The sequence below is a fragment of the Lagopus muta genome, chromosome 7, assembly GCF_023343835.1.
Source record: "Lagopus muta isolate bLagMut1 chromosome 7, bLagMut1 primary, whole genome shotgun sequence".
In the NCBI taxonomy this organism is placed as follows: Eukaryota; Metazoa; Chordata; class Aves; order Galliformes; family Phasianidae; genus Lagopus; species Lagopus muta.
The window spans coordinates 25896976-25918307 of record NC_064439.1 but is presented as its reverse complement, the minus strand read 5'-3'; the positions used below and the strand labels follow the sequence as shown (position 1 = coordinate 25918307).

At 34.2% G+C, this 21332-nt stretch overlaps 1 protein-coding gene across 5 annotated transcripts in view; it reads right to left on the bottom strand.

Moving 5' to 3' along the window:
* PHF14 (PHD finger protein 14) overlaps positions 1-21332 on the bottom strand; it is a 155477-nt gene that overhangs the window by 79163 nt on the left and 54982 nt on the right. For all 5 annotated transcript variants that reach the window (XM_048950407.1, XM_048950406.1, XM_048950408.1 and 2 more), the window contains exons 15-16: positions 18469-18519; positions 18177-18298 (exon numbers count right to left, since the gene is read on the bottom strand). In XM_048950407.1, coding sequence (XP_048806364.1) covers positions 18177-18298; positions 18469-18519 — 173 coding nt within the window. The remainder of the gene's footprint in view (positions 1-18176; positions 18299-18468; positions 18520-21332) is intronic.

Here is a 21332-nt window from a genome sequence, read left to right as displayed (position 1 = left end):
CTGAACTGATGGCTCACCATATGTCATTCTGGGTGCAAAACAAGTCAAATTATTATTCCATTTCAGCAGCTCCCTAAGCTTTTGTTACCTTTGTGGCACCCTTAGCCAGATCTCTTTCACATTACAGTTCCCTTTGAAATATGAAAAAAACAAAACAAAACAAGAAATCCCTCAATATTCACTTAAGGTAGAAATGAAACTGCTTTTTAAAGTAAATAGTAACAGGCTCAAATGTCTTTCTAATGATACATCTATATAAAATTCTATCTTCAAAGCATGCATATGGGGACAAAAGCATTAAATAAGAGAAGATTGGATGCCATTCTGCATAACATCAGAACTACAAAGAGAAAATGTAGCCTTTTTCGTTATTAATGCTCATTGTTATTCTGTAATGCTTCTGTATACCTCTCTTCTTTATCACAGGTTTTTTTTTTCCCTCTCAAGAAGCAACTAACACAGACATCAAATGATACACTGGAATGGCACGTATACAAAAGCTTTGGAAAAAAAAAAAAGGGGGGGGGGGGGGAGGGGGGGAATACAAACAAGTTAAAGAACTTATCTCAAGAAAATTGCCAAGCGCTGGAATCAGTGAAATCTGTAATTGTGATAAACTGATTTCTGAAATCTCTCCTTACAGGAAAAGAGGAAAATGAAAACACTCCAAATGAGGCCTAGACTATTTTTGAATTAGTTGCTTAAGATAGATGAAAAGTACCACATAACATCAAAGATGTAAAAACATGGAGACTAGAAGTTCAGCCAAAAAGCTGATTTCTTATCTCCAAGTATCTTCAGTATTTTCAAAATAAAGGACCAATATCAAAGAGAAATTTTATAAGCATACTACATATACTCTGCAACACAAAGTATCTGAAAATTTAATATGATGTAATTTTCCAGTCACTCACTGGAAAACATTGAGACTCACATCTCAGCTCTAATGACTCTAACACAGCAAAATGCTCTTTTCAGCACAGGTTCCTATCCACAACTCTGGCTCGCAGGGTCTCTAAAAAGTCTCAATATCTCTGTCTCTTCCAACCACCATCCACAGTTTTCTTTCTTTAAGCAGACTAACTTCTCTCAATTCCTGAAGCTTGAAAAATTAGCATTTTGCTGCGTTTCCACAACTTTGTCTCAATTCCATTTTTCCACACTTACCATCCAAACTCAGATCTTTCTCCAGCCCACTCATCACATTTTCATCACGATCTCTGAGTTTGGCAATGAATCAGTGTCTTTCTACCTAAACTACCACAGCTCATGGATTCAACTGGGACTCAAGACCGTGTTTCATACAGCACATCCGCATAAGCTTGGCTTGGCTTTACTAAGTAAACTAGGTTAAGATGTAAGAATTCAAACTGCTTGGTAATTAAAGCATTTAACTGCATCTGTTGATTTGAAATAGTACTGACACAAGAAAAACAAATAAAAACACCAATTCACTAAGATCAGGATCAGCTTGTTTCAAGGAGCAACAAGCATTGAAACATCTTCACCTTACTAACGAGTGTTTGTATTCAAAGATTCATCAGATGTCTGCATTTGCTCTGATATTCAAACCAAGGTTAGACCAGCAATGTGCTAATCTTCATCATATGTAATCACCTATGTCATATATATTAGGCATGCATCTCTCAATGACAAAATACGTCCAAAATGGTGCAGAAGGTAGAGAGAGAGACACACTGGTCAAGTTCACTGCCCCCTTTTATCCTTATCTCCTCTACACATGTCCATTTTGCATGTTAATCAAACAGGCTTCAATTACCAGTCACTGACATTAGCGGTAAGCTATTTGTTCTCACTTCTCATTTCTCTACATGTCCTGTAGCAAACTGTATTGCAACTGCAGAGACAAGCACGTTGAGTTGGCCCAAAGTATACTGTAAGTACAGGTGACAACAGACCTAGAAACCAGCTGTAACAAGTCTCTCCTAGTTTCAAGGAATCTGTTCTGCTTACAATACTCTTAATGATTTCCTTCCAATAGTCCAGATTTCATCAAACAGACACAGACATACTTTTCTGTCCTCAGGAAACAAAGGGAAGCCTTTGATTAAATTCTTCAATTCACTTAAAAGCCTGTGTGCATACAAGATAATAGACTTGCCCAAATCTGAGAAACAGATCAACAATTAGCAATTTTGCTTAAAAACATCCAGTGTAATGAAGGTGCACTAGAGATACAATAAACTTTTACTTTGAGTATACTATAATAAATGGAGTGGAACAGAAGGTAAGGTCCAATACTGCTATTATCACCAGTCCTTAGCATATCTAATTTTCATCTCTTCCAAGACCAGCTACAAACCTTCAGAGTAAGTTTTGATATTTTTCAATCACAGACATTTCATTTGAGCATTTCACCATTTCACTTTTCACTGCCTGTAAGCAAGCACTTTAAAATTCAGTCACTGTACAGAAGTATACTATACATTATTCATGACTCTGGAGAAACAGAGTGGGTAGGTTGCACAATTTCAGAAGCATAAACAGTAATATGAATTTGAAAGAAGTGAATTGAAACTATCATTCTAAAAGAACCACTGAAAACTTTAATTTAAAAATGTTTCCAAAAATTTTCCAAAAAACATTCAGCAATGACTTCTCCAGTGAATCGCAGAAAACATTCTGTGACAGCAACAGAGATAAAAAGTCTCGAATGCAATGATCAAGGGAGGCTGAAGTACTATTTTCCCAAAGCTCTGGTGCCAAGCGCTGTTAGCTGTTTGAACAAAAACGTTATATACATCTTAAGAAATGGCAAAAACAAAAATAGCAGTCTGGAAACATTTGCACTTCCAGGGCTGACAGAGAATACTGAACACATGCAAGATGCTGAAAAAGACAATAGCAGAAGTATTTCACTAGAAACACAAGTTCCCCTTTTCTTCATGTATCATTTTCCTTAAGTTGACAATAATAATGACAATAATGAAGTTTTGAGCAGCATCACTTTAACTTATAAAGTCTATTATCTTCAAGTAAACAATTTCATATGTAGTAGACTGAGAAAGAGTACTTCAGATACCTTCAATATAAATTAATCTACACTGAAAACACCATGCTGCTTAATTTCAGAATTTTATCAATCTTCATTACTAAAAAAAATTAATCATTTTGTACTCATGGGCTAATATTAAATTTAGATGCAGAAATTATGAGAATGGGAATTTTTCTTAAGCATCTCATGAAACGGTAAAACTAACCTTGAATGAAATAGTAAGATATTATTTTCATAATTAAAACGAGACTAAGATATTTAAGTAGAACTAAGCAGATAAGTTACTAATTCAAGTCTCAGAATAAAGGACTCCAGTTTTTTAGAAATTTAATCTTATGTGATTTCTACACTAAGCAGGACCAACTGAAAAAACTGTTAGGTGCCAAGTACTATAAACTTCACCCAAACTTCCTTTCCCACAAAGATGCAAAACATTGTTATAAACATACATCAATGAAGTGGGTCAGCACAAACTAAAATGTTACTTTCTTTAAGAGGAGAACCCAGATGAAATGATAGCACACAGGAGTGTGGGACGGGTCTCACAATTTGTAATTGCCCTTGCTGATCACTACATGCATACATACATACAATCTATGCAAACCTACATGCATGTGTAGCTACATACAAGGTGAAAAAATAGTTTTGACTCAGAAAATAATGGTTAACTCACAGAAAATGTTCAGATCAAGTCTTCAAAGAACTATGATCCCTACCAGGGTATTAGTACTCTTAAGACCCTCAGAAAGCCAGTTCACCTGACCTGTGTTTGCGTGAAGTGGGAAGGGACATACTTCCTGGTGGTGATGAATGAAAGGGCAAAAGGAACCAGACACAAATTAAAACAGTGCACATTTTAGCATAAGCAGCAGCATTTTTTTGTGTGTGCATTTTTTGTTTGTTTGTTTTCTCTACTGTGAGGAAGGTCAAACAGAACAAGAAAAGCTGCAGAAACCCCATCCATGGAGGTACTGAAAACCCAGCCAGCCCCTGCCTGGAGTGAGTTACTCCAGCTGACCTTGCTCTGAGCAAGGGGCTGGGGATTAAGCTCTAGAGGTCTCTTCCAATCACAGCTGCTCTGTGATTCAGGTTTTTATAAAAGCAAAAACAGTTTAGACAAGCCTTTCAGAACTGAAGAAAATTAAAGTCCTACAGTTTACTTATTGTTCTTTAATGTGAAAAACTAAGATTACCACTGGAGTTTTAAAAGCCCGCTGGTTTTCTTATCTCTTTTTCACAGCCAGTGTTATTAAAAGAACTGTCAGTAGGTACCAGCAGACGAAAGGCTGTTTTTATGTAAATTTAAATAATTTTACTATGACTGGTTACAAAATAACACTTTTTTTTTTTCTATTTCATCTACTTTGCATCTTAAAATATCAAACTGCTGCTTTTTATATACAAGTAATGGCATAAACTCTCCAAAACGCAAAAAAAAAAAAGTCAATTAAATACTAGACTGATGAGCACTGCTCTGACTGCTAAAACTGGCAATACTGATTTTACTCATGCAAAACCTAAAATCTCAACGGATGCAACTTTTCTTTCAAATGAACATTAAGCATCTTTTCCTCAAATGCATTTCTTAACATCCCTTTACAGGCTCGCATGCTTGGCAGTTACAATTACTTAGTTTTCATCAAGCCAGAAAAATCAAGAAATTGCTCTCTTTATCTGTCATTTATTATTAAATAGTCTTCAAAACTTATTAAGCAGGGTTATCCTCACCAAAATTTCTCATGCTGTTACTGGATGCAATTTGTTTTTCTTTTTTAATATCTTCAAAACTCATTTATTCCATTTTGGTGTGGATTCTCAAGTTACACTTTGCACCACCCACAAACACCTTCATACTTGGTTCTCCAAATTTCAGCATCGTTGAATAGTAATGCAAAAATTTTCCCCCTTAGGAAGTCATGTACAGCTGCTAGACCAGAAACAAGAAGTCCACTGAAATTCTGAAACGGACTGTCAAGGTCATAAAGACAGAATTTAAACTTTATTTTAATTGCCTTTTACCAAGCACAGACAACAAGCCAGTGCTCCCTGGTGGTTATACTAATCAGCATGCACTGCGTTAGATGGAAAAATGCACAAGATTCTCATCCATTTTTTATATTCTATTTGCCTTAATTGCTAAGCAGAGACAGGATGTGAAATAAGTGGTCCATATCATAAGATCCAAAGAGACATCCATTTTGAGGCCTGGAAAGGCATAATACCAACACAGTATCAAAACAGAAGATTTACTCCTCTCCCTTTGTTTCCCTAGGTAACAACATCAGGATCAGGTGTAATTTATTGCTGAATTTCAGTAACAAGCATGCTTCAGAAAAGTCTTCAAAATTATGAGATTTTTAAATCCAAAAATAAAAACTTAGCTGCAGTTTAGACTGAAGTGTGCACTTTTATTCATACAGTATTTTCTTACCAAATTATAATCAAGCTTCTGCTATGCAATTTTGGTACTGCTATTGCTAGCTTTTATTGCTGCATGAAATTGCAAACTGCTAAAGCCTGCCAAAACAACTTCGTAACACCTATTTCATTTGTAATTGCCTTTTGTAAGAATTAGATCTGAAATTATTGTTTAGGTATTATAATCAAATAAATGGCAACAAATTTTTATCAATTAGGTTACATACATATGGATTTTTGCAATTAACTGAGAAAATTCTATAAAATGATGTTCTAATATATCCTAGGTTAGCTATTAATCCACTGGTATCACAGAATTATATTTGCATTTACTTCTATCAACTTCAGCTAAAACTGAACAACATATCAAGCATCAATACCCACTTACCCATTATCAATAAAATTCCCTTTGAAAAATACAAACACCTCATCAAACATATTTCATCATATGTAGGATGCTGAAGCTTTTGTAAAATCCTGAAAATGCTCTCAGTTGCTACAGCTTTCATGACACATGTTCCATCAGTAAAACCCAACTCTACACACTAGCTTCCAGGAGGAGCACAGGGTTAGTCGTCTCTCTTCGCTTTTAACTCCAAATAGTTAAATTGAATAAATTATTTTCATTTTAGATTTCAATTAAAGAACTGAGGATCTCAAATCAGAAATGACTGAACAATATTCTGACTTTTTGTCAAACACAGCACATTTTCTTGACTTGACTAGTCAATAAATAATGTGACAGCAAACGTGCTCCAACAACTATGTTTTTTCTTGCAAGTAACTGGACAATTGCACCTTTGAAATTTATTTTTGCCCCCACAGGGAAGCCTAATCACATACAATGGCAGTAATAATCATTCAATACATTGAAGCTGGATGGGAGGAAAAAAAAAAAAAAAAGACACGCCAAGAAAACTTTACATGTCCTTAAGAAAAGTAAAACTAAAACTGTATTTTTCAAGGATGAAAGCACATACTGTGCTAGGCAGAAGCATGATTTTTCATTAGTTCCAAAAGCTGACAAAGGATCTAAGAACAACACTTCAGACAAGTAACATTTCCTGTTCAACCACACTTACGTTTATTAGCTTAGATGCATACAAGCTCCTGTATGATAACAATGGGCGGAAGCTTTCTCACTCCATACAAACTTATCCATTTCCAAGTGACAATGCTGACCTTTCAGTGTAATATAGTTGCTGGTACTTCGCTCTCTTCTCCAACAATTTATAATAATATATATCAAAAATGACATGCAGAAATAAGTGTATTTTGCTGTATAGCTCGTGTGTAAGGTCTCTGTGATTGCTAATTAGAAAAGATGCTTTCCTGAATTATCATACTTCGCATGCAATTACTGCAGAGCAACAACATAAATTAACTTCACAGAAAAAGGCGTTCAATATCGTTGCTGGAGATAAATATATTTCCCTTCCCCGATAATCAGTAAATTTCTATATGAGAAACAATGCACATAGAATGGCTTTGTTTTTGTCTTTAAAAGAGAACAGTTATTTCTGTAATAGAATTCAAATGCTTGGCCACCCTTCCTCTACCTTCCTAACCTAACTTTTGTTTTCTTTTAATGAGAAAAGGGAAAGTCAGCAAAACAAAATGTCACCATTAAATCTTTTCACAGCATTTTGTGTCAGAAATGTAATGGAAAATGCACACATCATGGGAAAGGTTACTGTTCTTCCAGAATATCTTTTCTGTTGGTTCAGGGCGTATCTCTCTACATAACTGTGCAGGCACTACTGATAGTTGTTCTCCCTTGGCTTAATTTGGCAGTTGAAGGATTGTGGCATTTTCAGGAAACCACTGCACAGTGATTTTAGTGGTTATCTGGCTGAAAGCGATGGTATGATTTAGAATAATTACTCTGTTTACGTGCAATGGTAAAAGTCAGTTATGACATCAAATTCCAGCTTCAGCTTATATTTTACTGTATATTTCCCTAATATGGCAACACATAAAGACCTCAAAGTCAGAATTACAGAAATTTATTGTTCATGTTCCTCAACAGCAAAATACATATGGAAGACAAGAGCAGTGTTATTCTTAGTTTAATTGACAATTATGAGAAAAATAAAAATGAAAGAAAAAGACAGTTTCACCCAGTTAATCAGAGAACTGAAAATTAATTAGTGCTTGACCTTTACATTATTACAGTAACTGATATGGAAAAAGGGAATGAAGGCTTTTTTTTTTCCCCCCTCTTTTCCCCATTTCCTTTCTACAGTCTTTCTCTTAAAAGCCAAGTGAAGTTACCAGGAGTTCCTCAACATGAAGTCAAAGAAAGGTTTGAAAATTAAGCTGCTATCTTATTCAAGATAGCATGGCAAAGTTCTTGAAGTTTTTCTTTTCTGAGCTTCATATGACAACAGCATCCAAAAAACATTTGTTCAAATAGGATAAAAAAAGACATTTCATGACAAAGATCAAGTATTTAAAAAAAAAAAAAAAAAAAAAAATCACTTCAAAAGATAAACGCCTAGGAAAAAAAAAGAAGAAAAAGAAGAAGAAGGAGATTGTTATAAAGCAATGATGTGCTAAATGCAGAGATACTGAATTCTTGTCTTATTATGGAACCAGATCTGTGGCTTTTTGAATGGCAGATATGAATTAATAGTTTTTATTGATATGAGAATGCAGTCATCACATTTAGGTTATGGTAATAACCACACTTGCTCCAAAGAAGTCAGTTTTATTAATTGTAAAGCAAAACAAAATCTGAATCCAGCCTTGGATATATGTGATTTAAAAAAAAAAAAATCCAATTGCAAAATGCACATAAAAGGAAACAACCATAATTACATAATTACTCTAGTCTAGATTATCCAGCCGGTAATTTCAGTGGCTGCAAGGACAGGGAACCAAAGTAAGATCATCCACAACAGACAAAATTATGGCTAATAGTGAATCCAAAATATAGGAACAACAACTAAAACCTAGAACTATATTCTTTTTCAGAAAAAAATATTCCATTAAAAGATTAATATTAACTTGTGAAATTGTCAAACTTCCATTTAGAAAATTTTAATGTGTAAATCACTTCAGCTATATTAATGTTTTACTACAAAAAATGAATTTCTCCTCTAACATATTCTGCAAAACAGCCTTCTTTACACAGTACATCATGGTGCCAAAGAGACATTGTAAGGGGAGTTTTTTTTGTCTCCTTGCCTGTCGTTCTAAAAGTATATTCTCCAGTACCCAGCTGTGAAATATCTTAGCTTACAGAATTACTAAGCTAAAAAAGAATAATATTGCATGTGCAAGTAGATAATCCACAGCTATTCAGAGATCATCATTTCCCACCATATAGAAAATTTTCAATTTAGACTCAAATTAACAAGAAATTGCACACACTTTTGCTCCATTAATTTATTAATGAAAATTTGTACTATATGCCATTTTACTCACATCAATAAAAATTGTGGTTGATGCTTACAAAAAAGACTCAAAGGAGTTAAGCTCCCAGTACTTTTACCTACTTTTCATGTACTTCTTCAGTAATGCAAAACGTATGTTCTCTCTGATTTCACATCAAATTTTGAATACTGCAGTTGATTTCTGCACTAATAAGTCAAGCCTCCTACTATTAAAACCGCACACAGGTTATCTAACTACAGATCAAAGAGGAGCAGTAGTAGCACAAGGAAGAAACAGAATCAACTGCATACTAGGATGAATTATTATCATTTACCATACTCAGTTCATAATTAGCATTACACTTCTATGGACAGACAGTTACTTTAGAAGATTGACTCTACAGATGCTCAATTGTGTCAAGCCAAAATTAAGGCTGCAATATAGTGTTTAAAAGTGGCTTCCTGCCACTGTCTTCTACTGTGTTCTTTCAATATCTGAACACAAACATTCTCAGGTTATAAAATTTCTTAAGTGTTTCAGTTTCACGGTTTCTGTAGCTATGGCTCAGTTTAACAATGCAGAACAAGTGAACTGATAAAGAATTTGACATTTGTTTTTTGAACACTGTTCTGTGAAATGCTCTGATGTGATAACCTTGCTGCACTGAAAATTACTGAAGCTGTTTGGCCAGAACGATGGAATATCTGACACATACAAATGCCAACTGAACCGGATTATTTGATACGTCTGACAATTAAAGAAAAAAATCTTAATACCCACAAAAATAAATGCTACTGACCCTATCAAGATAAACATTTAAATCTTTTGCAACTATAATGTATTACTAGGAACCAGGTTGGGAAATATTTTGCTAGGTCATCAGCCTCTGCTGTTGCAGATAATGTAATTCCACATTCTCTGCATATTGTTTTGTTAAAGTAATTTTAATCTTCTGCAGAGGCGCCTCACACATGGGCATTTTTTTTTTCCCCTCTAAAGAACTCACTACTTAGAGCAAAGATAGTCAATAGAACCTGAGTATTTTGCTTTTTAATTATTTTGGAACTCAGGAGCAAGAAAAAGGTATGGAAGCTCTGACCCATGTATTTCTTAAGGCAACCAGAAAAATAAGATACAAATCCTGAAATATCGAGCAGTTTTGGGATGAGATGACAACTGCCAAATACAGTATAAAGCTCTAATGTACAAATCCATGATTGCAGCACAGACTTAATCAAGCAGCTGCAGCCAGAGAAAAGAATAACTACTTCTGAAAATTCACTCATCAAGAAAAGTAAAATATTATTAGTCGAACATAAAGTAATTCTGCAGAAAGATCTGCCTGAATTTCTATTTACAAGCAGTTACTTGAAAAAATGTACTACTTCAAAAGCTCATGATACAAGCCCACAAACAGTTAGGATCAAGAGACTAAACACCAATATCAAGATCTTCTGATAATTAAACAACTAAATCAAATTTGCCTCTGAAGAGTGCAGAAACTTCCACTGCACAGTGGAAGTTTAAAGCCCAATAAAGAGATTAAGGCCCAGTATACAAGTAATTGAGAGTCACTGGCCAAGAACTTATTATACAACAATAGATAGGTAGACAGACAGACATATAGATAAAGAGATAGATAAATCTTGCACTAAATGTCAAGGATTGATCACTAAACAGACTGTGAAATAACTGGAAGAAAAACAAGTAGCCATGGAAAAATTAATCCTTGATTGATTTCCGGAGAGAAAAGTAAAACAAAGAAATAACCTTGGGAAATAAAAAAAAATTTAAAAAAAAAAAAAAAAAAATCAAAAATCCCTTGATAATGGGAGCACTGAAAAAATCTTGTGAAACATTACAATAATACTCCATTACAATAATACTTTTGCAACAGTGAGAGATATAAGCATACATTCTTCTTCTACTCTACATATTTAAAAAAAAAACTTAATTTCTTCACAGTATTTTAATGGGAAATATAATGTATTAAAGAATGTAAATACTATTTAAAAAAGAAATTCACAGAAATCATCTTTTCCTGGAAAGTACAAAGATCATTCTTTTCTGTATCTGCACTTGATCACAGGTAAGTAGAATAATCTTCTATTAAATTTTGTACTATCTTGCAAAAGCGTGATTTAATAGCATGATTTAGAAAAAAATAGCATTAGATTATCTTTGTACATACTGCCTAACCTGGCTTTCCTGTTTCTAAAAACAAAGAATTGAATGGAAACATGTCACTTAATCTAGACAGCATCTCTGAAGTTTCTGTTTCAAGTCCTTTCTGGGCAGGTTTTCTTTAAGATCAAGATCATATGGTGTCAAGAATTAAACAGCTGAAAAATGAAATTAGTTATCTGAAGATCTGAGTTTAGATTTTTAAATGGGTTGAATTTCCCTAAGACCTAACTGGTTAGACAGTGTCAGAGTAAAGAAATAATCCAGGCTTCAGTCCAGGTTTTGCTTTCTCATTTTCATAAAACAACAGACATGCGTATTAAAGAAACCATTTAGTTACCACAGTTAAACAGACTAGTTTCTAATTAATTCAACATTCAAGAGTCTGCTATGGATTTCTTGCAATAAAACTTCAAATGTTCCAGGCATATGCAGCTTTAGAGGACTGAGTGACTGAAATACAAGTGTATATATATGTGTTCACTTGCTATCTAGCATCAAAAGAAATATCTTTGAGAAGGCAGCAAAATGAATGAGAGAGGAAAAAAAAAAAAAAAAAAGATATGGCAGGTAACTTACGCAATTAGAAAAGTCAACATGCAGTTAACATGTAATCCCCATAAATTGTGTAGCAGAAATAAACTATGCTAACTAAACATGAAGCTTCCCTTCATTGAAGTATTTCATTCCAGTAAGATAATGCATTTATAATCCTTCGTAAAATCTAAGACTGTTGCAAATTGTGGATAAATTAACTAATATTTTCCTTATAATTAATCTCTACATTAACAGCCTTAAACTATTGTAAATCATACCATTTCAATTACTGTGATAGATTGTTAATTTTGTTGCAGTGCATATAAAGTAATTCATTATTAATGAGCTTGTTCTGAAAAACTTCAGCTCATCCAGAGCTTCAAAACTTGCAGCTAACAGCTAAGGAACAAATCTTTGACTTGAAGGCTGATAGGCACCACACATGGAACGGAGAGACACAAATGATGTAAAGATATTCTTACGCAAGACAAATGCAATTAAGGAAATGTGGCGAGCAACAGTTTCAGAGTAAAAATCTTCAAGGACTCAGAACAACTTAAAATATACTTCCTGTTAAAAAAAAAATAGAATTAAGGGATATAACTTTGTGCACTTACGGACTGTTTTTTATTCAGTGTCAATTACCCTAAATACAATACGCACATTTGTAGCATCATTATTGCAGATGTTGTATAATTTTTTCATGATTTTCAGTTATTTTGTGACTTGGTGACCCTGAGATATGACAAATGTTACAGTTAAATGTATCAGATGATTTTTTTTCTTTCAGTAAATCTGTCACTGTATGTTTTTATCTTTCTATTACTCACCTTCCCCTTTAAGACCTGCCTTGATACAGTGACTGCACATTTAGAATATCATGTTTTACTTGAATCACATGGAAATGAATACTTTCAGATATACTTACTTTCAAGTAAGTGTCTGCATTAAAAACAAATACTGTATGCATGCTTAGGAGCTCACTTTTTAATTTTATACGTTTTTGAATACAATAATCAGTATTCAAATCTGTTTGCAAAAAATTTGGTTTAATATTTTTCAAATAGAATCCTAGTCTGCTAACTTAACTGACAGTGAAGTGTAAAAAGTCAATACATAAGATGTCAGAAGTACACTCGCTCTAAGTTGTGATATACAGAAATCCAATGTCTTATCACATTTCTTTAAATTGGCCAATGTAACTATGATTTGATCTCATACATAAACCACATTTTAGTTTTGTTCTTCTTTTCAAATATTAAATATTTAAATACCAGTTTTGTGTTGTATTTTTGTTTTTGTTTTTTAAACATCATATATTCCTAAACACTTCCCAAGCACACTAGGAAGGCAAAAGCTAAAAATTATAGATTTGTTTGTCTGTTTTGAATAGCAGTTCATCTTAATTTCTAAATTAAGACAACAGCAGGACTAGGGGAAATGGATCCAAGTTGAAGGAGGGAAGATTTAGGTTGGATGTTAGGGGGAAGTTCTTTACTAGGAGAGTGGTTAGGCCCTGGAACGGGCTGCCCAGGGAGGTTGTGGATGCCCCGTCCTTGGACGTGTTTAAGGCCAGGTTGGACGGGGTCCTGGGCAACCTGATCTGAATGTGTATGTTTGGTGGCCCTGCTAGGCAGGGGGGTTGGAACTACATGATCCTTGAGGTCCCTTCCAACCCGGGTGATTCTGTGATTAATTTTGTTCTTTTACCAAAACAGAATAAACAATGATATGTTAAAAGCACTTTGTGCAAAGTGGTACAATTACTTCCTCATGGAGAATGGTGCAAAACAGAAGGCAAGCTTTACCTATTAGATACTGAGTCATACTTTATCTTATCCGCGTTTCTAATAAATACACTTAAATTATCAAGAGAGCTGTTAGACAATACCATAATAACGTTATAAATATGAATCAGTGAGTTATTAGCCTAATTTATATTATAAAAAAAAAAAAGATGATACTTAAATATCAAGCAACCGCTTTGTAAGTTCTGTGATTCAGTGGCTGTAATAAATCATCGAGGAAACCCATTAAACTTCTCCTCTGCAGACAACTTACAAAGATACGAAAAATGAAACAAAAGAAAAGCATCATTGCATAAACGCTTTCTAAAACAAACAGTAGTGGTCACATCTGAAAACAAATATAACCTTTTAAATTGCTTTATGAATGTGTTAGAGATAAGTTTTTACATTTCATATCAAGCTTTAGAAACTCTCCTATCTCAAAATGTGTCTTCCATTCCAAGCAAATATTTTCAGCATTTGATTACCTCCTTAAGACTGAGCAGTATATGGTTGTAAGTAGGTAGACTCTGGTTTCCCAGAGCTTTAGTTTAAAGTGCCCACTGTAAATTGCTCTGCCAAATTCTCAGTGACAAAACATATGCCTCGCATCAAATCTATCTGCACCTTGTATTAAATATTTAAAAAAACACTACACTTTACTACTATTCTTCTCAAAATTCAGTTCATTTGAATAAGAGGATATTCAAAATTCACTGTTCTCTAGTCAATGATACAGCTTCTTTATGGTCATTTATCACTGAATCATGGAATGGCTTGGGTCGGTAGGGACCTCAAGGATCATCAGCTCCCAACCCCTCTGCCACAGGCAGGGCTGCCAATTGCTTAGGTAAATACAAGATCAGACTACCCAGGGCCTCATCCAACCTGGCTTTACACACCTTCATGGATGCGGCATCCACAACTCTCAGGGTAACTTGCTCCAGCACCTCACTACCCTCATTTGCAAAACCGACCTCAACCCTCTGACATCTATTCTACATCTCTCCTCCTTTAGTTTAAAATCATTTCCCCTTGTCCTATCACTACCCTTGTAAAAAGTTGATTTTCTTCATGTTTATGAACTTCCTTGAAACAGTAGAAGGCCACAATGTGTTCTCCCTCAGTATTATGATACACTACACTTATTTGAGTGAATTGCTTTGATTAACTTTTTGCTGTCCAACTAATCTTTTAAATAGTAACTGTTCCACTAATTTCATAACAGGCAAAAAACTGCACAAGTATTTTATTCAATAAAAATAATACACATAAAAATGAATATAATAAACCTAGGTAAAAAAAAAAAAAGGTGTTGCAAAAGGATTTCAAGATTGTCCACCTATTTTGTGGACAAAACCAGAAAATGCAAACTTTTTATATGGTGCATATTCATATTGGAAACATCTATGTATGAAATCTGATGGTAGTGATTAAAAATAGTCTTCACATTTCTATAAATTACAAGGCAACTACTCACACATGCAGAAGTACTGTGTCAGTATGGTTCTTAAAAAGCCAATAAATATGGATATTCTAACTTTAATCAATTTTTTAGCACAAAACCGAAGTCAGTAAGGTAAACTTCAGCCAAATAATGAACTACTATGATTTACGCAAATGAAACCTGCCTTTTCAGGAATAGTTTCAAACCATTTTACAGATAATTATTTAAAGATTCTGCATCCATGTGAACAACAGGTTAAGAGAAGACATAGATAATGAATAATCCTGCAGCCATTCCATGCTGCAAATAAGCATCTAAAACTGAGATTAAAAAAACTGCATCTCCATTTGTCAAATAGTAATAGCTAGTCGAACAATTTAATACTTTTTATTCCAGATTTAGAAATATTCATCTTTGTTCACAAAACGTGTATTTTACAAAACTCATTGAACCGTGGCTGAAAGACTGTGCTGGCAAATTAGCAGCCAATAAGCATTTAACTGCAGTTCAGAAACCACTTAATTATAAGTAGCTTCCTGTTCCATGATGTCTTCAACTCAAACACATTTTCCAAATCGCAAATGGTATACAAGCAAGGGGGTTCACGTCTGAATACCTCACAAACCTCCACACGACAAGCAAAGCAATTTACATTTTGGACATGGGAGAGGAAGAGTGCAGCATTGCAGTGTTTGAAATAAGAGAAATAATTGCTTATCCTCCTCTAATGTCTGCTCAGTTAGCAGCCAAAAGTGAGACATCTATGTATCTTTTAGAACATAACATTTCTGAAAAAATGGATTGTTCATGAATCATGTAATTAGCTCTGTCTCTGGTAACATAAGACAGAAAACCTGGAAGGCCCCATCAAGACCACTCCTCAAATCTGCAGTTTCAGCAGTTTCAGAGTATTTTCATTTAACTTACTGACCAAATTGCACACTCAAAAAAAAAATCTCTAACCTCCTCCCTTTTCATGAAAGACAAACCAAAAACAAAATGTAGTAAAGACAAAATATTTGCTGAGTGAGAGACAGATGATAGAAAAAAAATAATAATAATGGTTTTCTGAGAAACATTTGATTGTAACAACAGTGGCAAAATATGTCCTTCTTACAAAAAATGCTATCGACTTAAATTTAAAATAACACTAATTTGCTTCTAAAACTAATTAGAAGGATAGTTTATAACAGAATTTTTTAGGGTTTGACACATAGTACGTTTAGTTTAGGTCAGTTTGAATTATTACTAAAATCTTACTATTTTGTAATAAACAAGACATACCATTCAATTTCTACTGTGTTTTTAATTTTCAGCCTAAATATATGGTTCTGGAAAGCACTTCTTCATCTCCCTTATATTCTCACTTCTGGTACTGACTTACACAATAAGCCTGATGAAGAAAATTAACTCACTACCCTTGTTGCAGTAAGGCATGGTATATGCTTCCAGGATTTGTTCCCATAACCAAACAGCTTTCTTGCACTGCTGATTTCTTGCCAACTGCTATGAGAGCAGAACCAAAGAAAGCCATTTTCCTGTTGCAGAGAGTTAAAAACTGTTGCCACCAATTATCATGTTTCTGTTAACAGATGTTAGGATATCCTGCTTCTGTTTCAGCCTGGTCCAGGGAAGTAACTAGGAGGCCAACCGAGCTGTAGAGTACTTTCACAACAGTTATTGACGTCCTAGAAGTAATCCAATTCAAAAGAATCCTACCCCTAGGAGAAATAACTGTGTGCATCAAAATATGTTAGGGCTGATCAGGTGGAAAGGAGTTCTGCAGAGAAGATCATGAGCTGGCAGCATACCCTTGTGGCCAAGAAGGCCAATGGTATCCTGGTGTGCATTAAAGAGTGGCCAGAAGACTGAGGGAAGTTATCCCACCCTCATTACGCTGCCCTGGTGAATTCAAATCTAGAGAACTGGGTCTAGTTCAGGGCTCTTCAGTTCAAGACAGACAGAGAACTCCTGGAGAGCGTCCACAAAGAGTTAGGGGCCTGGAACAGCTCCCTTAAGAGGAAAGGCTGAAAAACCTGGAACTGTTCAGCCTGGAGAAGAGAAGATTGAGTGGGGATCATATCAATACTTACAAATATCTAAAGAATGAGCATCAAGAGGATGTGGCCAACCTCTTTTCAGTGGGGCCCAGTAAAAGGACAAGGGTTAGTGAGCACAAACTAGAAAACAGGTAATTCCATATGAACATAAGAACGAAATTTACCTAGAGGGTGATAGAGCACTATAAGAAGCTGCTCAGGGAGGTTGTGGAGTCTCCTCTGGAGATATTCAAAACCCACCTGGACACTTTCCCATGCAACCCACTGAAGCAAACCTGCTTTAGCAACGGGGTTGGACTTAATGATCTCCAGAGGCCCTTTTCAAACCCTATTATTCTGTGAACCTGTAAAATTGCATCAACTTTTACAGTACAAGATATGCTATAGTCACAATATAAAATAAGCTATCTCAGCAGAAGACATCTGTATTTGGGATATATCCTAATTCTAAAGCTACATTTTGCCTGCATTTATCACTGATTCTGACTTTCACTATAACTGATTCCTTGAATGAACTGAAAACATACATTTTAGAATAAACCCTACAGTTAAAAATACCAATTATATTTGTCCTGAAAGGGGAGACCTTTTCCATAAAAATCTATCTGAATCATAAAGGACCTAAGTAGAACACTACTTTTTATCTGAATTTATTATGAGATCATTTTAATGAAAGTTCAGTAGATTCAATTAGAATTTGTTTTCTGGTTGCTAAGCTTCATTATTCTTCTTTCAACAGTTATAGCTTCACAAAGAGGTCAGGAAGCCAAATAAAAAGTTTAAATCAGCAAAACTTGTGGTCAATAGTAGCTGCCACTGAATAGCTATTCTACACTTTAATTAGATTCCTGCACCTACTAAAGCACCACTCAAGAGGGTTTTTTTTCAGCTCTATTTCAGATAAGGAATATGATTATCAAACTCTTTTATGATCTGTATTAATGGAGGTAGCATTAATACATTTTTAAAATACGAATTACTCATAATGCAAACTTTAACCCATAAAACTGTTGATAATACGAATTTAATTAGTCTTAAGAAAGTCCTGTTGCTTTACTATCATTAAATTGCTGGTTTATCTTTCTGACCTGCTATAAAACATTGACAACTCACTCTGACAGGAGAAAATTAATTCCTTTGTGTTAGAAAAACAGATTACCTTGGTTATTTACATCTTAATCCACAGTGTAAACATGTTTGGCAGGTCAATAAGTGAATCAAGTCAATGTTTCTGAACTAATGTTTCTCTTAAATATTTTTTTTAAGCACATCTTCTTCAATAAAATCATGAAAACAAAGTGAAGAAGATGGAACTGTAATCCTTCAAAAGGTCAGAAAAATCAACCTACCTGACTAGATTTTCATTGTCTCCAGTCCCTTTGCACGTAGCACATTCAGTTCTTAAGTCCTCTGATTTGGGCTTCTTTTGCAGAACAGATTGCCGCTGTCTTCTTTCTCTGGGAATCCGTTCCTGTCATAATAGTAGACATAAGAAAGGAATGGGGGGAAAGAAGGAGAAGAAAGCAAATATTTTCAATTACAGTATTGAAAGTAACATTTCAACCCAAAGTTTAATTTTTTTTTTTGTGAAAGTGTTTAAAACAAACAAACAAACAAAAAATCAAAACACTATATTCCAACCTCAGGTTTTTCTTCATCTGGCACAAAGCTTCGTTTTCGTCCTCTAGTTCTCTAGAAGAAAATATATTTAGATTTCAATATAAAGTAACACAGAACATTTTGGCTATTTATTACTCAAAACATCAACAAAAATATGCTTCATGAAATCGTTTAAACAATTAACTACAGAACTACTGAGGGCAAACTACAATATCAGATGTTAGATAAATGTACAGCACTGGCCAAAAAGAAAATATAAATAGTTTTGTTGAGTTGTGCATGCAGAGTCTAATTCTAAAGAACACTATCTTCAGAATAGTCTCATGAAGACATTTCATGAACTATCCAACTACAAAATGCACGAGTTTAAATTCAATATGAACACATTACTACAGTAAATTAATACATTATGTCAGAGTACACAGAAAATCACCTTACTGTTTTCTGTGATCACAAGACTTCATATACAATAAGCTTTTTTTTTTTTTTTGTTACAATGGAATACTTCATATCAGACTTTTTTTTAAAAAATTAATATATATTAAAAATTGGTCCTTTAAAATCGTGACACCATTAAATTGACCTTTTGCAATCTAATTTATATTTCAGTACAGGATATGCTTTTGTACAATATTTTCAATATTAACTAGGACAATTAAATTCTCAAAAACATTTAATTAGCTTTAGTTTCCTATATGCTGAGGTACACAGTAGGAGAGATGAAAACAGCTATGTGGCAGATCATTTTTCAATGTAGTCAATTCTGTAATTCTACGCTAAGGGACATCATTTAGTGGGGAAATATTGGTGGTAGATAGACAGTTGGACTAGATGATCTTGGAGATCTCTTCCAGCTCTGGTATTCTATGACTCTATAAATCTACAGCATTAACTACATGCCAACATATGGTACAAAATAGATCAGATGAGTAACACGACAGGCAGAACTAATTTCAGTATTGCATTTGGCCAAAAGAATTAAATGCCTACAGTGTTAAGCAAGTCAGTCTAAAAAGTAACATACCCATAAACTGTATCAACAATCAAAGGTTTAAAAAGAACTGTAACTACACGCAACTCATAAGCAAATCTAGTTTCACTTTATCTCTGAAGCAGCAACACTGTAAACTGTTGTTAAGCTGGTAGTATTGCACTATCCCCTTATTTAAGGAGAAAATGAGAACAGATGCATTAGGATGTAGAAAACAGAGACAATTCTACTTAACAACGTCTCATACTTCAAAATTAGTTCTAAAAGCAACTTCAAAATGATTATATTTCTTGGGGAAAACAATCATCTATGAAGTCGTTTGCCACTCATGAAGTCGTGGCAAAAAAATGCACACTGTCTAATTTTTCATTCCACTTATTTTTAACAGCTACTTTTGATGTCAACACAGAAAAAAAACTAGTGAACAAGATCTTAGAATGATCTTAGAAGAGTTAAGAAGCAGCTGGACAGTAAAACAAAATCCAACAAGCTAATAATATAATGCTTTTCCTGCTTAGCCTCCCTTGGAGGGGATTCTTCCTAGTTCCACAGTAAAATTGTTCAGTATTTTACATTATTATAGACATTTAAACATAGCTGTAGTGTAAATAAAACTGCCATTTCAACAAATGCATACATCTCTATACAGCAGACTGTACCTGCTTAAGTTAGTTACACGGTGTTTGCAAAGCTTTTTTCTGCTTTTGAAGAAGAATTAACTCTGTAGTAAAAGGAACTTCAAACAAATGTACAACTGATTTGTTTTGTGTCTCCTTAAAAGACTAATTACTGCTAAGATTTTCTTTCACATTTCCGTAAGGACAATTATTAAAAAAAAGTAGGACAGTAGGAGCTTTAAATGCCCTGTAAGAAATATTATTTTCCACATAGACATGAAGATCCATAAACTGGAATGCTCTCATATTCTAAGCTTGCAGCCATATGTATTGTGTTTAATTCCATCAAGAAATTCCATCAGAAAAACTTAAGAACACAACAACGTGAGATTTTATTCCAAGTAATTTTTTTAGGTATTCCAAAGTAACAGCTTGTTTACTCAGCACATAAATACACATAGGTAACTCTGTAAGAAATACCTCTTATTTCCATGGAAACTACAACTGATACAAAAAGTACAATAACACTATTTGATAGAGCAAATTCTCTGCTACAAAACACACTTTTTCAACATAGGCACTACCATTACCATAGCATTGAACATGCCACACTCATAAAATAACATCTGCACCAGCAGAGGTGATCCACTATTGTTGTCACCACTGCTGAAGCACACCACACAACTCCTCAGGGAGCTCACTACCACTGTATGCTCTCCATAAACATTCAGCAATCAGCAATGAATGTCAATGAGTGCCATTTTTTTCTACATGGAGAAATTCAGTTCCACATCTTTGCTTCATATGCACTTCCATGTCAGTCACCTCATCAGACTCTCACTCTGCTGCCATCTGTTACACAACAAAGAAATGTAACAGAATACTAGTGGCAAGGTTCAACCTCTACTGTCATACCACCAACATCTCCCTCTGACATTGCCTTAATCTCAAAATGATGTATTTTTCACTAGATTTCACAGTCTTCCAGGTTGAATCAAGGGCAGAGCATAGAAAATAAGAATTTAAAGGAGAAGAGTATCAGTAAACAATCCTTACAATTGTCTCACAGCAGATGCCTATCAGTCTAAATCTGAAAGAATCAATTCATTACAAGTATCTGAATTAACGTAGTATTAGAAATATTGATATATTGATATATAACAGTGCATATAAAGTCTATTACTGCAATAAAAATACTTTCTACCTTATATGCTAAAAATGGCATATGCATTATCTACATACAAATACCTAAAATCACTATAAATTATAATTAAACT